The sequence below is a fragment of the Pseudophryne corroboree genome, chromosome 4, assembly GCF_028390025.1.
Source record: "Pseudophryne corroboree isolate aPseCor3 chromosome 4, aPseCor3.hap2, whole genome shotgun sequence".
Lineage (NCBI taxonomy): Eukaryota > Metazoa > Chordata > Amphibia > Anura > Myobatrachidae > Pseudophryne > Pseudophryne corroboree.
The window spans coordinates 45738841-45757049 of NC_086447.1; the positions used below are offsets into that span (position 1 = coordinate 45738841).

Below are 18209 nucleotides of genomic sequence, written 5' to 3' on the forward strand. Positions count from 1 at the left end.
TCAGGGCGCCCCCCCCTAGCGCCCTGCACCCTCAGTGACCGGAGTGTGAAGTGTGCATGAGGAGCAATGGCGCACAGCTGCAGTGCTGTGCGCTACCTTGGTGAAGACTGATGTCTTCTGCCGCCGTTTTTCCGGACCTCTTCTTGCTTCTGGCTCTGTAAGGGGGACGGCGGCGCGGCTCCGGGACCGAACACCAAGGACTGGGCCTGCGGTCGATCCCTCTGGAGCTAATGGTGTCCAGTAGCCTAAGAAGCCCAATCCGGCTGCAAGCAGGCGAGTTCGCTTCTTCTCCCCTTAGTCCCTCGCTGCAGTGAGCCTGTTGCCAGCAGGTCTCACTGAAAATAAAAAACCTAAACTATACTTTCTTTCTAAGGGCTCAGGAGAGCCCCTAGTGTGCATCCAACCTCGGCCGGGCACGAAATCTAACTGAGGCTTGGAGGAGGGTCATAGTGGGAGGAGCCAGTGCACACCAGGTAGTCATAAATCTTTCTAGAGTGCCCAGCCTCCTTCGGAGCCCGCTATTCCCCCATGGTCCTTACGGAGTTCCCAGCATCCACTAGGACGTTAGAGAAAAACTGTGGATCTTCCCGAGTTGGAGCCTCCATGTCAAGCATTGCAGAATATATTCCGCTTGAGCCGCTGGAGGGATAGGTGGGTGGGGGGTGAGGGGGGTTTTGCAGAACATGCTCGGCAAGCTTAATGAAGCGTTCCATTGGAGTTGGGGCGGTTGGTTTGGGCGGCATCCTCCTTTTCTTCTTGACGGGTGGCTGGGGTACGCTTTCAGCTTCGCGTTCCTCCATTTCAGTTGGCTCGTTGGTGGCAGTGTTAATGAATGAGTCTGAATCGCAGTGGAATTTCCTTAACTCCGGGAGAGCCATTGATGGAAAACATGTTAGGATAACCCCACCGCTTACATACAAGGGATTCTTCAGCATTGTTATAATGGCCGTGTTTACGGGTGGTGGGTCCTTCAAGCAGCCAACTTTCTACGAGAGGCTCATCTCCAAAACCCTCAATTTACCATCAGCTGAGGAAACCAAGTAAGGCCTAAATTTTGTGTTTGTTGCGTACGAGGCATTTTCATTGCATAAGCACATCATGAAGCTCTATGCTCAAAGGGGGCTGACCAAGGAGAAGCGTATCTTCAACCATAGGCTTTCCAGGGCACGTCGTAACACGTTTGGCCTCCTCAGCAATCAACTCAATTGCGGACACGAACAGGCTGAAGTGATCGCAGCGGCTAAGTTCAGACCTACTCAGAAACTTCACAAACTGTTTTTGTACAGGGCGGCTGCGCAGGCGTTCGCACACTTGGAAAGCGAAAATACACTCCCCCATAGGCGGCGACTATCTAGTTTTTGCAGCGCTGCAAAAACTAGCTAGCGAGTGATCAACTCGGAATGACCCCTCATGTGCACTGCAGGAGGGGCAGATGTAACATGTGCAGAGAGAGTTAGATTTGAGTGGGGTGTGTTCAAGCTGAAATCTAAATTGCAGTGTAAAAATAAAGCAGCCAGTATTTACCCTGCACAGAAACAATATAACCCACACAAATCTAACTCTCTCTGCACATGTTACATCTGCCCCCCCCCCCCCCCCCCTGCAGTGCACATGGTTTTGCCCATCTGCTAACAAATTTTCTGCTGCAATCAGGTCTGAATTAGGCCCCAAGTCCTTATGGTAGAGTCAGTTGTAGCCCCTTATAACACGGAAGGATGGGGGACTTCTCAGAGACCCTATAGGCCGGAAGATGGAAAATTCAAATTTTTTGGTGGTGTCACGTATGAAGGTCCGTGTGGCCCTGTCATCTGCTTGCAGAGCCACCAGGATTGGGAAGGGTGTATTTTACCGTCCACTGTAGTGGCCAGGAGAGCATTGCAGTTACCTTCATGGGCAGATGACCAACATTTCGTCAATGTCCCATATTATTAATTAGGCATTAAATAAGGTGACTGAAGCAATATTTAACCTGTCAATTCATTAGGGACCTGTGACGCCTCAGAGGCATGAGGCACTAATTCCTTTACTTGAATATTGAGTTAAGGCGAGGGGGTGGCTACCTCCGCTCTCCTGTACAGGGGACAGGGACACATGAAAGTCAGGCACAGCAGCCACAGTACTCCAGCTCTTACCTGATTTGAGGACATTTTCTCAGCTTTCATCAATGACGTGTAATTTCTGAGGAAAGACAAGACGCACGATTACTAGACTGGGAACAGGTGACAGACGCACAATCACTGTGTCAGTGACAGCTGTAAGCAGGTCTTACAGAATAGGAATGCGCACACACAGATCTACAAGTGTCATATACCAAAGTAATGAGCAGTCTCCAGGTGCGTTCTAATTGCACTGTGTTGCATCTTTGGGGGAAAAAGACGCAGACGCTAGAGGATTCACAGGCGACTGCAGCAAAGATGTATAAGGAAACATCTATATGCAAAAGTTTCTGATACCGCGCGTCCCAATCACAACAGCGCCTTTATGCGTACACTCTGTAACATTACACTTTGCACTGCAATGTACATATATGCAGATTGGTGAATCGCTGAACCTGTAGGTGTGTTTCCTGACCCATAGGTACAAGGTCTCTGCTGTATGCGAAGGCAAACTCACCGGAGCTCATCCGCCTCTTTCTTCTTCTTCACCTCTTCCTTCTCTTTCTTCTTCAGCTCCTGGATTTGAACTTTCTTCTCGTTCCTCTCTTCCCGCTCTCGGGATTCCTTCTCTGCAGCAAGGTCCGGGTAACGCTCCGTCCTCGTCTTCTCCAGACGATTTATGATCTCGTTTGCTTTCTCAACGGTCATACTTTTCACCTGGGTTACAATACAGATGAACAATCCTTAATTGTGTTAAACAATTAGCCAATGAGTGTTTTCATAGATTTGTAATCACACAAACAGCTCAGGAGGAGAAAGCTCCGGCAGTGTGGTTTATTTTACAGCTTTGGTGCGCCCTCTTCTGGACAGATGGCAGTATTAAGTCAAGTCTTAATGCACATTTGTATTCCCTGCTGGATAGAACTGGTAGTGTACTACGGCTACAGCTGACGTTTTTGGGGTTTATTTTGTGCTGAAAGTTACAGTAAATCTCCTTTTTCTGTTGTGTAGGGAGGAGATGGGTAATCACGTCTAAGTGTGTACCCCTTCTGGGGCCGTGACACCTTCACTTCCAGAGTCAGTGATACATGACGTGTGACCAGGGGTGCACAAGTATCTGCAGGTTTCACATACATAAATGAAACAAAATCAGGTTTAAGCCAATAGAATTCCAAATGACCACATCAACAAGGCCCCCAAAGAATATGTAACACTCACTATAGAACATAATAACGTTATTCACAGTTTCTACCAAAATTTTATACCAGACCTCTAGTCACTAAGGAGTTAACACAAAACTTTAAAAGACATCTATTTGTCATTAGGTGTGATTGATAAGTAGTCGCAATCTTCACAGGTCATAACAGATACATTGGACTGTAACTGAGGAATGGGTGGGAATGGTGGACAAGGTGACATATACATTGCTGGGTACTTTATTCAGTCACTCGAAAAAAGGAGAAAAAGAACTTTTTGTACTCTCTGGCTCTGGGCGCACCACCAAGCAGGACAACGTTATTTATCGAAGTAAAAAACACAGTTTTTTCTTCTTTTTACTATTTTGGAGTGTTTAATTGTCCAAATTTTGGTTCTATAGTATTAATACAGTACCAATTTGACCAGTGCCCGATCGCCCTTTGTCTAGTCTATACTTTATTCAGTCGTCAGAAAGAGAAATTACGTCTTTTTGCCGGTGAAACCCGATCTGGCCAACGTCCATGTCTCCGGTTTTCCTTAAATTGCCCCACGGTGTGTACACAACATTGATACTGCTCATTTTACAGCCTGTGGAGAGAACAACAAGAAATATAGATAATATTATAACATAGCATTTACTACCAAGGCAAAAAGAATTGTAAATACAACACAAGCAGTAAAGCTTGCAACATGCAGGAGGACATACCTTGGATACTGTTGGCCTTTACTAGCTGTGCACAATCTGCTAGAACATCTTTCGGTATATCTTCTATCGTCTGACCCTGAAACATATATGAAACCCAATTTACATTCTGACAACACTTACACCTATTACTAGTCAAAGGAAACTCTTACAGCCGTCGCTGACCGTGACACGCCTGCATCTGGCTAGCCACACCCCCGGTTACTTCCCAGCAACGCCCACTGACTGTCAATCTCTCTGTGTGAAATTTCGACAAGCCACAATGTGCCGTTCCGGCAGCTCACAATTACCCCTGCCCTATATAAAAGGCAGAATAGCAACAGTGGCTATTGCTGAGCTCTCCTACCTCACAGACAATCGTTTGGGCTGCAGCTATCTATGAAGCTCCACTCAATGTAAATGTCTCTTTAACCACTTAACTGACGATTTATTTCGCCGAAAACCGCTCCGAAAATGTAGTTTTTTTTAATTAGTGAATTAGGTGAAGAACATCAATTTAACCCTATCGCAAATGATTTTAGTTAAAAAAAAGGATTTTTTTTTAAATATTTTCCCCCCAAACATCGAAACATTGATCGGGAACAGCGCGACCATCAGAACATCGCGACCATCATTTTGAAAGCCGGGACAGCCTGCAGGTATACAGGGGGGTTCTGGGGGTGGCTTGGGAGGGTTCATTTACACTCCCCAGCGGCTGCCATTGTCTGCAGCCGCTGGAGGGGGGGGGGGAGGGGGAGAGATCCTGCCGTGCTGACCGATCAGCAGTGATCGGCAGCACGGCAGACCCATGGGGAGAGTGCAGGGAGGCAGAGGGACCTTCCGGTCCCTCTGACAGCAGCAGCGGATGGAAGTTTATCTTCCCTGCCACTGATAACCCTCTCTATCTGACTGGTCGCATCCTGTGCGACCAGGTCAGATAGAGCACTTGCAGGCATGGTCGCTTCTGATGCCACCATGCCAGGCAAGTGGTTAAAGAAGTCAACTCCACTAGCAGAGCCCCATAATCCAGGGCATACTCATTTCTAGAGAGACTTCCAAGTACCTCCTCTCTCAGGGGCTTCATAACTACATCTACACTGCTTTCTGTGTGGCAAGCCTGGGAAAATGGACCATTACTGGTGGAGGCAGAGAGTAGTTTCTATAGAACTGCAGGATCCATGTGACTATAAAGGGAAAAGGATGTGGGGAATGTCTTTTACACATAGATGTCTGGGTTACAGTACAAAATGTGCCAGGCAGCAAACCCAGATGTTATTATATTACTTATATCACATGGAGCAATGAGGAGCTTAGTCTTGTGAGAGGCGGCAGCCTGTGTTATTGTGTGTTGGCCAGGGATTGGGTGTTATTGTTGCTGGGCAATGCAGTCATGTAGGAGATCACTCTCACCGCTGTGTTATTGTGTGTTGGCCAGGGCTTGGGTGTTATTGTTGCTGGGAAATGTGGTCATGCAGGAGATCACTCTCACCGCTGTGTTACTGTGTGTGGGTCAGGGGTTTGGGTGTTATTGCTGCTGGGCAATGCTGTCATGCAGGAGATCACTCTCGCCACTGTGTTACTGTGTGTGGGTCAGGGGTTTGGGTGTTATTGCTGCTGGGCAATGCTGTCATGCAGGAGATCACTCTCCCCGCTGTGTTACTGTGTGTGGGTCAGGGGTTTGGGTGTTATTGCTGCTGGGCAATGTGGTCATGCAGGAGATCACTCTCACCGCTGTGTTACTGTGTGTGGGTCAGGGGTTTGGGTGTTATTGTTGCTGGGAAATGTGGTCATGCAGGAGATCACTCTCCCCGCTGTGTTACTGTGTGTGGGTCAGGGGTTGGGTGTTATTGCTGCTGGGCAATGCAGTCATGCAGGAGATCACTCTCCCCGCTGTGTTACTGTGTGTGGGTCAGGGGTTTGGGTGTTATTGCTGCTGGGAAATGTGGTCATGCAGGAGATCACTCTCCCCGCTGTGTTACTGTGTGTGGGTCAGGGGTTGGGTGTTATTGCTGCTGGGCAATGCAGTCATGCAGGAGATCACTCTCACCGCTGTGTTACTGTGTGTGGGTCAGGGGTTTGGGTGTTATTGCTGCTGGGCAATGCTGTCATGCAGGAGATCACTCTCACCGCTGTGTTACTGTGTGTAGGTCAGGGGTTTGGGTGTTATTGTTGCTCGGCAATGTGGTCATGCAGGAGATCACTCTCACCGCTGTGTTACTGTGTGTGGGTCAGGGGTTGGGTGTTATTGCTGCTGGGCAATGCAGTCATGCAGGAGATCACTCTCACCGCTGTGTTACTGTGTGTGGGTCAGGGGTTTGGGTGTTATTGCTGCTGGGCAATGCTGTCATGCAGGAGATCACTCTCACCGCTGTGTTACTGTGTGTGGGTCAGGGGTTTGGGTGTTATTGTTGCTGGGCAATGTGGTCATGCAGGAGATCACTCTCACCGCTGTGTTACTGTGTGTGGGTCAGGGGTTGGGTGTTATTGCTGCTGGGCAATGCAGTCATGCAGGAGATCACTCTCACCGCTGTGTTACTGTGTGTTGGCCAGGGTTTGGGTGTTATTGCTGCTGGGCAATGCAGTCATGCAGGAGATCACTCTCCCCGCTGTGTTACTGTGTGTGGGTCAGGGGTTTGGGTGTTATTGCTGCTGGGCAATGCAGTCATGCAGGAGATCACTCTCCCCGCTGTGTTACTGTGTGTGGGTCAGGGGTTGGGTGTTATTGCTGCTGGGCAATGCAGTCATGCAGGAGATCACTCTCACCGCTGTGTTACTGTGTGTTGGCCAGGGTTTGGGTGTTATTGCTGCTGGGCAATGCAGTCATGCAGGAGATCACTCTCCCCGCTGTGTTACTGTGTGTGGGTCAGGGGTTGGGTGTTATTGCTGCTGGGCAATGCAGTCATGCAGGAGATCACTCTCCCCGCTGTGTTACTGTGTGTGGGTCAGGGGTTTGGGTGTTATTGCTGCTGGGCAATGCTGTCATGCAGGAGATCACTCTCACCGCTGTGTTACTGTGTGTGGGTCAGGGGTTTGGGTGTTATTGCTGCTGGGAAATGTGGTCATGCAGGAGATCACTCTCACCGCTGTGTTACTGTGTGTGGGTCAGGGGTTGGGTGTTATTGCTGCTGGGCAATGCAGTCATGCAGGAGATCACTCTCCCCGCTGTGTTACTGTGTGTGGGTCAGGGGTTTGGGTGTTATTGTTGCTGGGCAATGTGGTCATGCAGGAGATCACTCTCCCCGCTGTGTTACTGTGTGTGGGTCAGGGGTTGGGTGTTATTGCTGCTGGGCAATGCAGTCATGCAGGAGATCACTCTCACCGCTGTGTTACTGTGTGTGGGTCAGGGGTTTGGGTGTTATTGTTGCTGGGCAATGCTGTCATGCAGGAGATCACTCTCACCGCTGTGTTACTGTGTGTGGGTCAGGGGTTTGGGTGTTATTGCTGCTGGGCAATGCTGTCATGCAGGAGATCACTCTCACCGCTGTGTTACTGTGTGTGGGTCAGGGGTTTGGGTGTTATTGTTGCTGGGCAATGCTGTCATGCAGGAGATCACTCTCACCGCTGTGTTACTGTGTGTGGGTCAGGGGTTGGGTGTTATTGCTGCTGGGCAATGCAGTCATGCAGGAGATCACTCTCACCGCTGTGTTACTGTGTGTTGGCCAGGGTTTGGGTGTTATTGCTGCTGGGAAATGTGGTCATGCAGGAGATCACTCTCACCGCTGTGTTACTGTGTGTGGGTCAGGGGTTGGGTGTTATTGCTGCTGGGCAATGCAGTCATGCAGGAGATCACTCTCCCCGCTGTGTTACTGTGTGTGGGTCAGGGTTTGGGTGTTATTGCTGCTGGGCAATGCAGTCATGCAGGAGATCACTCTCACCGCTGTGTTACTGTGTGTGGGCCAGGGTTTGGGTGTTATTGTTGCTGGGAAATGTGGTCATGCAGGAGATCACTCTCACCGCTGTGTTACGGTGTGTGGGTCAGGGGTTTGGGTGTTATTGCTGCTGGGCAATGTGGTCATGCAGGAGATCACTCTCACCGCTGTGTTACTGTGTGTGGGTCAGGGGTTTGGGTGTTATTGCTGCTGGGCAATGCTGTCATGCAGAAGATCACTCTCCCCGCTGTGTTACTGTGTGTGGGTCAGGGGTTTGGGTGTTATTGCTGCTGGGCAATGTGGTCATGTTGGAGATCACTCTCCCCGCTGTGTTACTGTGTGTGGGTCAGGGGTTTGGGTGTTATTGCCGCTGGGCAATGCTGTCATGTTGGAGATCACTCTCTCACGCTGTGTTAGCTGCGGAGTTTGCAAATATTATATTGCATGCAGCTTTGTGGGTCACTTTTACCTTTTGTAGTCGGAGGTAAACGTGAGCAGAGGAGTGTTTATCCACGTGAAACCTGCACAGACAGAATACAAGGTTATTGGTGGGCAGTACGACTTCCGAGGAGACCAGCAAATAAGCAGGAGACAACATGGTGTGAGGGAAGAGATGTTGTTATGGAGGATTAGCCATTAGGACTGCTGGGTCAGCATGGTGAGAACACTGTCCGCAGCCCGCACTGATTTACAGTAAGAGTTGTTAGATCTCCAAGAGGGTTCCTACAAGTGAGGACAAAAACACCTCTCTGTGGGGGCACTCTTGAGATCGTTCTAAAAATTTACTTTTATTAGGTACATTTAAAAAAAGGTCAAAAATAACCTAAACAGTCTTCTACCGAGACGCATGTATAGGAAGTGATTAAACGTTGGACAAAGTCCTGGGTGAAAAATATTCAGCAGCACACATAGGGCCTAATTCTGAGTTGATCGCAGCAGCAATTTTGTTAGCAGCTGGGCAAAACCATGTGCACTGCAGGGGGGGCAGATATAACATGTGCAGAGAGAGTTAGATTTGGGTGTGGTGAGTTCAATCTGCAATCTAAATTGCAGTGTAAAAATAAAGCAGCCAGTATTTACCCTGCACAGAAACAAAATAACCCACCCAAATCTAACTCTCTCTGCACATGTTATATCTGCCTCCCCTGCAGTGCACATGGTTTTGCCCAATTGCTAACAAACTTGCTGCTGCGATCAACTCAGAATTACCCCCTTATTCCGTATACTAGACAAATGAGGCGCTCCATTGCTTGTGTGCAGACTGGCATATAGTAATCAGTAGAATAGATTGCTGCTATTTACCCCTAATTAGGTTGTAATCAGTGTAGGAGGTAACATAATCAGGGTAAGTGGCAGGTAATTATACACCACACACAGAGTGCTATGAATTCCTTCTATATCCCACAGAAAACGGGAAAGGCGGAGAAGCACAAGAGTCACGGGTTTCAGAAAAATTTGATGTACCCTTCAAATGACTTATAAGATACTTTAGAACAAATCCTCCCCTTTCTTCTGTACATACCATATATCTTCCGGCCAGCCGTACTTTATAAGATCTTCATCTGTAATAGAAAAGTAAGTTATTATAAGAGGGAAAACAAAATGTCAGAGATCACAAGGAAAAGCCGCTATCAGATGTAGGGATTTACGCTGGCGTTGCTGAAAGTTTTCCCTGTATCTGGATCAGGAGTAAAGAAAGTAAAAAAAAAAAGAAAAAAGAAAAAAAATCCCTCCATCATAGGACAATGATAAAACAGATGACAGGTAATAAAAAGCTGTTCCTGTATAAACTTCGTCCAATGGTTACCGCTTGGTAAGGACAAAACATCATTTTCCATGATAACTTGCCCTGACAATAACCAGCGACTTACGGACAGTAAGGCCGACCAGTTTGTTTTCACTGTGTCTCATGCAAGTATAAAAGGCAGTACGTACATAAATGGACTAATTATAGGATTTTCCATCCCTCTAGTCAGTAAAGTGGTCATGTGGATATATTTCCAAAGAGGTGGCCTTTATAAGCGGTTGTTTCTCAGCGGGTTTCAGGTGCAAATTTATAGCGACACTCCTTTATAGTGTAAAGTCCGGCAAGCTTTACGCTCCATGTGTCCGCGTCTTTCAATTTTCAACTGAAATTCACTGAGAAACGACGGCTTATAAAAGCCCCCGCTTCCTAAACACAGCCCCTTGTCTCAGTTCTCATAACCCCGTTATGTTATTGAGCTATGGGTGTATCATCATTGTTGCACAGTACAGGTGTGTCCTCATACGTCATGCGGTCTGAGACGACTGAAGCCCGCGAGCCACGCCGAGGAGTGTAGTGCCTTTTTTTGCATGAATAAGCATTTTAGTTGCAATGCGATGTGACATCGCTTCGATAGACTGCACCGATTAATTTGGCATGTGACACTTGTATATTTGTGTGTGACAGAGTCTGAATCTGTTAAAGAAGCACAATGGAACTTGCCGTGAAAAATAGCCACAGCTGCTGCATTGTAGCACTTCATATACAGATTCAGAAACAGTCGCACACAGATACATAAGTGCTGCACATCAAATGAATCAGTGCAGTCCCGTGTAGTGGTTTTGTCAAATCGCACTGCCACTAAGACGCACATTATGATCCGTGCAAAAAGACGCTCGACACAAGCAGAGCGGCACGGGACCTGGCGTACTGAGCAAGGGATGCTTAGCGCAACTGCAGCAATAGTGTATGAGGACACGCACTCGCTCAACAAGAACAAGAACTGCAAAGACCGACAACACTGCTGCTGCACAATATGGACAGATCGCTTGCACCTAAGGAAACATTACATTGCCTGAGCTTTGCATGCACAATGCTATAAATATATCTCCTGACCAGTGTCTTTGTTTACTTGTCCTTCTTACATAGCGGTCACCATTCGGAATATTAATTCACTGAATGGGTAATGGATATTCACCTACCCACAAATCAATTTACAGGCCAAAGGATTTACTAAACACTGATAACATTTATATTCCATGGGCCTTTCACGGAGTGACTTGTAATACGGTTGTGTCTTATGTTCTCTTCGTGATCAGGACCAGGAAGTGACAGCACGAGAGGGCAGAAGGGAACTTCCGCCCTTACATCACCTTAATCTTTTATCCATTCTCCGTTTGTTTGGGGTGATTTTGTTTTATCAATGCACCATTGTACGCTCGCCGCGCTAAGGGCTCGGTGTCTCGCTCCGCTCGCCACAGGTTACTATTCCAAATAGTTGGTGACATGGGCCCAGGGGCTTATGGGAAAGGTCCTCTCCGCGAAGGGTATCTAGACGCTAACCTTGTAACATGATCACATATCCAGATGCCTGAAGCAAAAGCAATTCTAATGCCAGTAACTGCCCATATGCTGAACAGTCTACATCTACAGATAAAAGAGGCAGACTAGATGGGCCAAGTTGTTCTTATCTGCTGTCAAATTCTATGTCTGCATACATCTAGCCTCTTGGCAAGTTAAAGAGCTCCTCTAGTCACTCCGTGCCGTGGCGGAACTCGGTAGCGCCAAGCGTCTTTTCGTGCAACTTTTTTCATTAAAAATAAGATTTTACTCACCGGTAAATCTATTTCTCGTAGTCCGTAGTGGATGCTGGGGACTCCGTAAGGACCATGGGGAATAGCGGCTCCGCAGGAGACTGGGCACAACTAAAGAAAGCTTTAGGACTACCTGGTGTGCACTGGCTCCTCCCACTATGACCCTCCTCCAGACCTCAGTTAGGATACTGTGCCCGGAAGAGCTGACACAATAAGGAAGGATTTTGAATCCCGGGTAAGACTCATACCAGCCACACCAATCACACCGTATAACTCGTGATACAATACCCAGTTAACAGTATGATAACAACTGAGCCTCTCAACAGATGGCTCAACAATAACCCTTTAGTTAGGCAATAACTATATACAAGTATTGCAGACAATCCGCACTTGGGATGGGCGCCCAGCATCCACTACGGACTACGAGAAATAGATTTACCGGTGAGTAAAATCTTATTTTCTCTAACGTCCTAAGTGGATGCTGGGGACTCCGTAAGGACCATGGGGATTATACCAAAGCTCCCAAACGGGCGGGAGAGTGCGGATGACTCTGCAGCACCGAATGAGCAAACTCTAGGTCCTCCTCAGCCAGGGTATCAAACTTGTAGACTCTTGCAAAAGTGTTTGAACCCGACCAAGTAACAGCTCGGCAAATTTGTAAAGCCGAGACCCCTCGGGCAGCCGCCCAAGAAGAGCCCACTTTCCTCGTGGAATGGGCTTTTACAGATTTAGGGTGCGGCAGTCCAGCCGCAGAATGTGCAAGTTGAATCGTGCTACAGATCCAGCGAGCAATAGTCTGCTTAGAAGCAGGAGCACCCAGCTTGTTGAGTGCATACAGGATAAATAGCGAGTCAGTTTTCCTGACTCCAGCCGTCCTGGAAACATATACTTTTCAGGGCCCTGACTACGTCCAGAAACTTGGAATCCTCCAAGTCCCAAGTAGCCACAGGCACCACAATAGGTTGGTTCACATGAAAAACTGATAACACCTTAGGAAGGAATTGGGAACGAGTCCTCAATTCCGCCTTATCCATATAAAATACAGATAAGGGCTTTTGCATGACAAAGCCGCCAATTCTGATACACGCCTGGCCGACGCCCAGGCCCACAGCATGACCACTTTCCACGTGAGGTATTGTAGCTCCACGGATTTAAGTGGCTCAACTCAATGCGACTTCAGGAAATCCAACACTACGTTGAGATCCCACGGTGCCACTGGAGGCACAAACGGGGGCTGACTATGCAGCACTCCCTTAACAAAAGTCTGAACTTCAGGCAGTGAAGCCAGTTCTATTTTGGAAGAAAATCGATAGAGCCGAAATCTAGACCTTAATGGAACCCAATTTTAGGCCCATAGTCACCTCTGACTTGTAGGAAGTGCAGAAATCGACCTAGCTGAAATTCCTCCTTTGGGGCCTTACTGGCCTCACAGCACGCAACATATTTCCGCCATATGCGGTGATAATGGTTTGCGTTCACTTCTTTCCTAGCTTTAAATAGCGTAGGGATAACTTCCTCCGGAATGCCCTTTTCCTTCAGGATCCGGCGTTCAACCGCCATGCCGTCAAACGCAGCCACGGTACGTCTTGGAACAGACAGGCCCCCTGCTGCAGCAGGTCCTGTCTGAGCGGCAGAGGCCATGGGTCCTCTGAGATCATTTCTTGGAGTTCTGGGTACCAAGCTCTTCTTGGCCAACCTGGAACAATGAGTATAGTTCTTACTCCTCTCCTTCTTATTATTCTCATTACCCTGGGTATGAGAGGCAGAGAAAGGAACACATACACCGACTGGTACACCCACGGTGTTACCAGAGCGTCCACAGCTATCGCCTGAGGGTCCCTTGACCTGGCGCAATATCTTTGTAGCTTTTTGTTGAGGCGGGACGCCATCATGTCCACCTGTGGCCTTTCCCAACGGTGTAGAATCATTTGGAAGACTTCTGGATGAAGTCCCCACTCTCCCGGGTGGAGGTCGTGTCTGCTGAGAAAGTCTGCTTCTCAGTTGTACACTCCGGGAATGAACACTGCTGACAGTGCTAACACATGATTTTCCGCCCATCGGAGAATCCTTGTGGCTTCTGCCATCGCCATCCTGCTTCTTGTGCCGCCCTGTCGGTTTACATGAGCGACCGCCGTGATGTTGTCTGACTGGATCAGCACTGGCCGGTGTTGAAGCAGGGGTCTAGCCTGACTTAGGGCATTGTAAATGGCCCATAGTTCCAGAACATTTATGTGTAGGGAAGTCTCCTGACTTTTCCATAGGCCTTGGAAGTTTCTTCCCTGTGTGACTGCCCCCCAGCCTTGAAGGCTGGCATCCGTGGTCACCAGGACCCAGTCCTGTATGCCGAATCTGCGGCCCCCTAGAAGATGAGCACTCTGCAGTCACCACCACAGCGACACCCTGGCCCTTGGAGACAGGGTTATCCGCCGATGCATCTGAAGATGCGACCCGCACCACTTGTCCAACAGATCCCACTAGAAGATCCTTGCATGGGACCTGGCGAATGGAATTTCTTCGTAAGAAGCTACCATCTTTCCCAAGGCTCGCGTGCATTGATGCACCGACACCTGTATTTGTATTAGGAGGTCTCTGTCTAGAGACGCCAACTCCTTGGACTTCTCCTCCGGGAGAAACCCTTTTTATCCTGTTCTGTGTCCAGAACCATACCCAGGAACAGTAGACGCGTCGTAGGAACCAGCTGCGACTTTGGAATATTCAGAATCCAGCCGTGCTGTTGTAGCACTTCCCGAGATAGTGCTACTCCGACGAACAACTGCTCCCTGGACCTCGCCTTTATAAGGAGATCGTCCAAGTACGGGATAAGTACTTCGGCCATTACCTTGGTAAATACCCTCGGTGCCGGGGACAGACCAACGGCAACGTCTGGAATTGGTAATGACAATCCTGTACCACAATTTTGAGGTACACCTGGTGAAGAGGGTAAATAGGGACATGCAGGTAAGCATCCTTGATGTCCAGTGATACCATGAAATTCTCCAGGCTTGCAATAATCGCCCTGAGCGATTCCATTTTGAACTTGAACCTTCGTATATAAGTGCTCAAGGATTTCAATTTTAGAATGGGTCTCACCGAACCGTCTGGTTTCGGTACCACAAACATTTTGGAATAGTAACCCCGGCCTTGTTGAAGGAGGGTTACCTTGATTTCACCTGCTGGAAGTACAGCTTGTGAATTGCCGCCAGTACTACCTCCCTTTCTCCGAGGGCAGCAGGCAAGGCTGATGTGAGGTAACGGCGAGGGGGAGTCGCCTCGAACTCCTGCTTGTATCCTTGTGATACTACTTGCAGAACCTAGGGATTCACCTGTGGGCAAGCCCACTGGTCCCTGAAGTTCCCGAGACGCGCCCCCACCGCACCTGTCTCCACCTGTGGAGCCCCAGCGTCATGCGGTGGACTCATAGGAAGCGGGGGAAGATTTTTGATCTTGGGAACTGGCTGTCTGGTGCAGCTTTTTCCTTCTTCCCTTGTCTCTGTGCAGAAAGGAAGCGCCTTTGACCCGCTTGCTTTTCTGAAGCCGAAAGGACTGTACCTGAAAATACGGTGCTTTCTTAGGCTGTGAGGAAACCGGAGGTAAAAAATTTTCTTCCCAGCTGTTGCTGTGGATACGAGGTCCCAGAGACCATCCCCAAACAATTCCTCACCCTTATAAGGCAGAATCTCCATGTGCCTTTTAAGGCAGCATCACCTGTCCACTGCCGGGTCTCTAATACCCTCCTGGCAGAATGGACATTACATTAATTCTGGATGCCAGCCGGCAAATATCCCTCTGTGCATCCTTCATATAAGACGACGTCTTTAATATGCTCTATGTTAGCAAAATATTATCCCTGTCTAGGGTATTAATATTATCTGACAGGGTATTATGCTGAGGCAATTTTAGGTCTCAGTATAGTACCTGAGTGTGTATATACAGACTTCAGGATAGCCTCCTGCTTTTTATCAGCAGGCTCCTTCAAGGTGGCCGTATCCTAAGACGGCAGTGCCACCTTTTTTGACAAACATGTGAGCGCCTTATCCACCCTAGGGGATATCTCCCAACGTGACCTATCCTCTGGCGGGAAAGGGTACGCCATCAGTAACTTATTAGAAATTACCAGTTTCTTATCGGGGGAACCCACGCTTCTTTACACACTTCATTCACTCATCTGATGGGGGAACAAAACACTGGCTGCTTTTTCTCCCCAAAAATAAAACCCCTTTTATGTGGTACTTGGGTTCATGTCAGAAATGCGTAACACATTTATCATTGCCGAGATCACGCAACGGATGTTCCTAGTGGATTGTGTATATATATCTCAACCTCGTCGACACTGGAGTCAGACTCCGTGTCGACATCTGTGTCTGCCATCTGAGGTAACGGGCGTTTTTTGAGCCCCTGATGGCCTTTGAGACGCCTGGGCAGGCGCGGGCTGAGAAGCCGGCTGTCCCACAGCTGTTACGTCATCCAGCCTTTTATGTAAGGAGTTGACATTGTCGGTTAATACCTTCCACCTATCCATCCACTCTGGTGTCGGCCCCACAGGGGACGACATCCCATTTATCGGCCTCTGCTCCGCCTCCGCGTAACCTTCCTCATCCAACATGTCGACACAGCCGTACCGACACACCGCACACACACAGGGAATGCTCTGACTGAGGACAGGACCCCACAAAGTCCTTTGGGGAGACAGAGAGAGAGTATGCCAGCATACACCAGAGCGCTATATAATGCAGGGATTAACACTATAACTGAGTGATTTTTTCTCCCAATAGCTGCTTGTATACATATATTGCGCCTAAATTTAGTGCCCCCCCCTCTCTTTTTAACCCTTTGAGCCTGAAAACTACAGGGGAGAGCCTGGGGAGCTATCTTCCAGCTGCACTGTGAAGATAAAATGGCGCCAGTGTGCTGAGGGAGATAGCCCCGCCCCTTTTTCGGCGGACTTCTCCCGCTTTTTTCTGGAATACTGGCAGGGGTATTTTTACATCTATATAGCCTCTAGGACTATATATGATGTAGATTTGCCCGCCAAGGTGTCTTATATTGCCCTCAGGGTGCCTTCCCCCCCCCAGCGCCCTGCACCCATCAGTGACCGGAGTGTGAGGTGTACATGAGGAGCAATGGCGCACAGCTGCAGCGCTGTGCGCTACCTTGGTGAAGACCGAAGTCTTCTGCTGCCGATTTTCCGGACCTCTTCACTCTTCTGGCTCTGTAAGGGGCACGGCGGCGCGGCTCCGGGAACGAACACCAAGGTCGGGTCCTGCGGTCGATCCCTCTGGAGCTAATGGTGTCCAGTAGCCTAAGAAGCCCAAACTACCACCTGTTAGGTAGGTTCGCTTCTTCTCCCCTTAGTCCCTCGCTGCAGTGAGTCTGTTGCCAGCAGATCTCACTGAAAATAAAAAACCTAAATATACTTTCTTTCTAGGAGCTCAGGAGAGCCCCTAGTGTGCATCCAGCTCAGCCGGGCACAAGATTCTAACTGAGGTCTGGAGGAGGGTCATAGTGGGAGGAGCCAGTGCACACCAGGTAGTCCTAAAGCTTTCTTTAGTTGTGCCCAGTCACCTGCGGAGCCGCTATTCCCCATGGTCCTTACGGAGTCCCCAGCATCCACTTAGGACGTTAGAGAAATATACGTTATGGTAAGAACTTACCGTTGATAACGTGATTTCTCTTATGTCCACAGGTATCCACAGGATAACATTGGGATATTGTCGAGCGACAGCGAAAATGGCACCAACACGGTCACGAGCTTTCTGGCCTCCCAGGATGCATTGGTGCCTCCACTATATAGTCCCGCCCACTGACTCAGTCAGATCAGTTCTTTCCACAGCGATTTTAGGCAGGAACATTAGGTAGAGACCTGTACAGGCGATAAGAACACACATGCACACCCTTCCATACAAGAAGGAAGAGGTTTTAGTGATTGTCTAGATCCTCAAATCAGATGCGTCAGGGTCGGATCCCTGTGGATACCTGTGGACATAAGAGAAATCACGTTATCAACGGTAAGTTCTTACCATAACGTATATTTCTCTGGCTGGGTCCACAGGATTATCCACAGGATAACATTGGGATTCCCAAAGCCATTTAGTGGTGGGGACGCTCCTGATTGCACAGGAGGACCTTTCGACCGAAGTCTGCGTCATGAGAGGCAAAAGTATCCAAGGCATAATGTCTGATGTATGTGTTTATGGAAGACCATGTGGCTGCCCTACATATCTGTTCTGCTGAAGCACCCTGTTGTGCTGCCCAAGAAGGACCTACCTTACGTGTAGAGTGTGCAGAGACATTAGCCGGAACAGGGAGATCTGCATGAGTATAAGCTTCAGATATTACCATACGGAGCCATCTCGCCAGCGTCTGTTTACTAGCAGGCCATCCTCTTCTATGGAATCCATATAGGATGAAGAGAGAATCCGTTTTCCTGATGGCACTAGTACGATCTATGTAGATTCTCAAAGCCCGGACCACGTCCAGCGACGCTTCTCCCGCAGATAGTCCCGATACCTGAAAAGCTGGGACTACAATCTCTTCATTCAGGTGAAACTTTGATACCACCTTTGGAAGATAACTAGATCTCGTTCTGAGAACTGCTTTGTCTGGAAAAAAACTTAGGAAAGGAGACTTACATGATAATGCTCCTAAATCTGACATTCTTCTGGCTGACGCCATTGCCAGTAAAAAAGAACTTTAACCGTTAACCACTTAAGATCTGCTCTCTCAAGTGGTTCAAACAGAGGACCCTGGAGAAATGTAAGAACTAAATTCAAATCCCAGGGAGCTGCAGGAGGAACAAATGGAGGTTGA

The 18209-nt window shown here is 48.6% G+C and overlaps 1 protein-coding gene across 3 annotated transcripts in view; it reads right to left on the reverse strand.

The window, feature by feature from the left end:
- The window catches only part of CCDC25 (coiled-coil domain containing 25), a 155047-nt gene that overhangs the window by 15823 nt on the left and 121015 nt on the right, over positions 1–18209 (reverse strand). For all 3 annotated transcript variants that reach the window (XM_063915020.1, XM_063915019.1, XM_063915018.1), the window contains exons 4-9: positions 9367–9406; positions 8314–8365; positions 4000–4075; positions 3778–3881; positions 2614–2813; positions 2133–2178 (exon numbers count right to left, since the gene is read on the reverse strand). In XM_063915020.1, coding sequence (XP_063771090.1) covers positions 2133–2178; positions 2614–2813; positions 3778–3881; positions 4000–4075; positions 8314–8365; positions 9367–9406 — 518 coding nt within the window. The remainder of the gene's footprint in view (positions 1–2132; positions 2179–2613; positions 2814–3777; positions 3882–3999; positions 4076–8313; positions 8366–9366; positions 9407–18209) is intronic.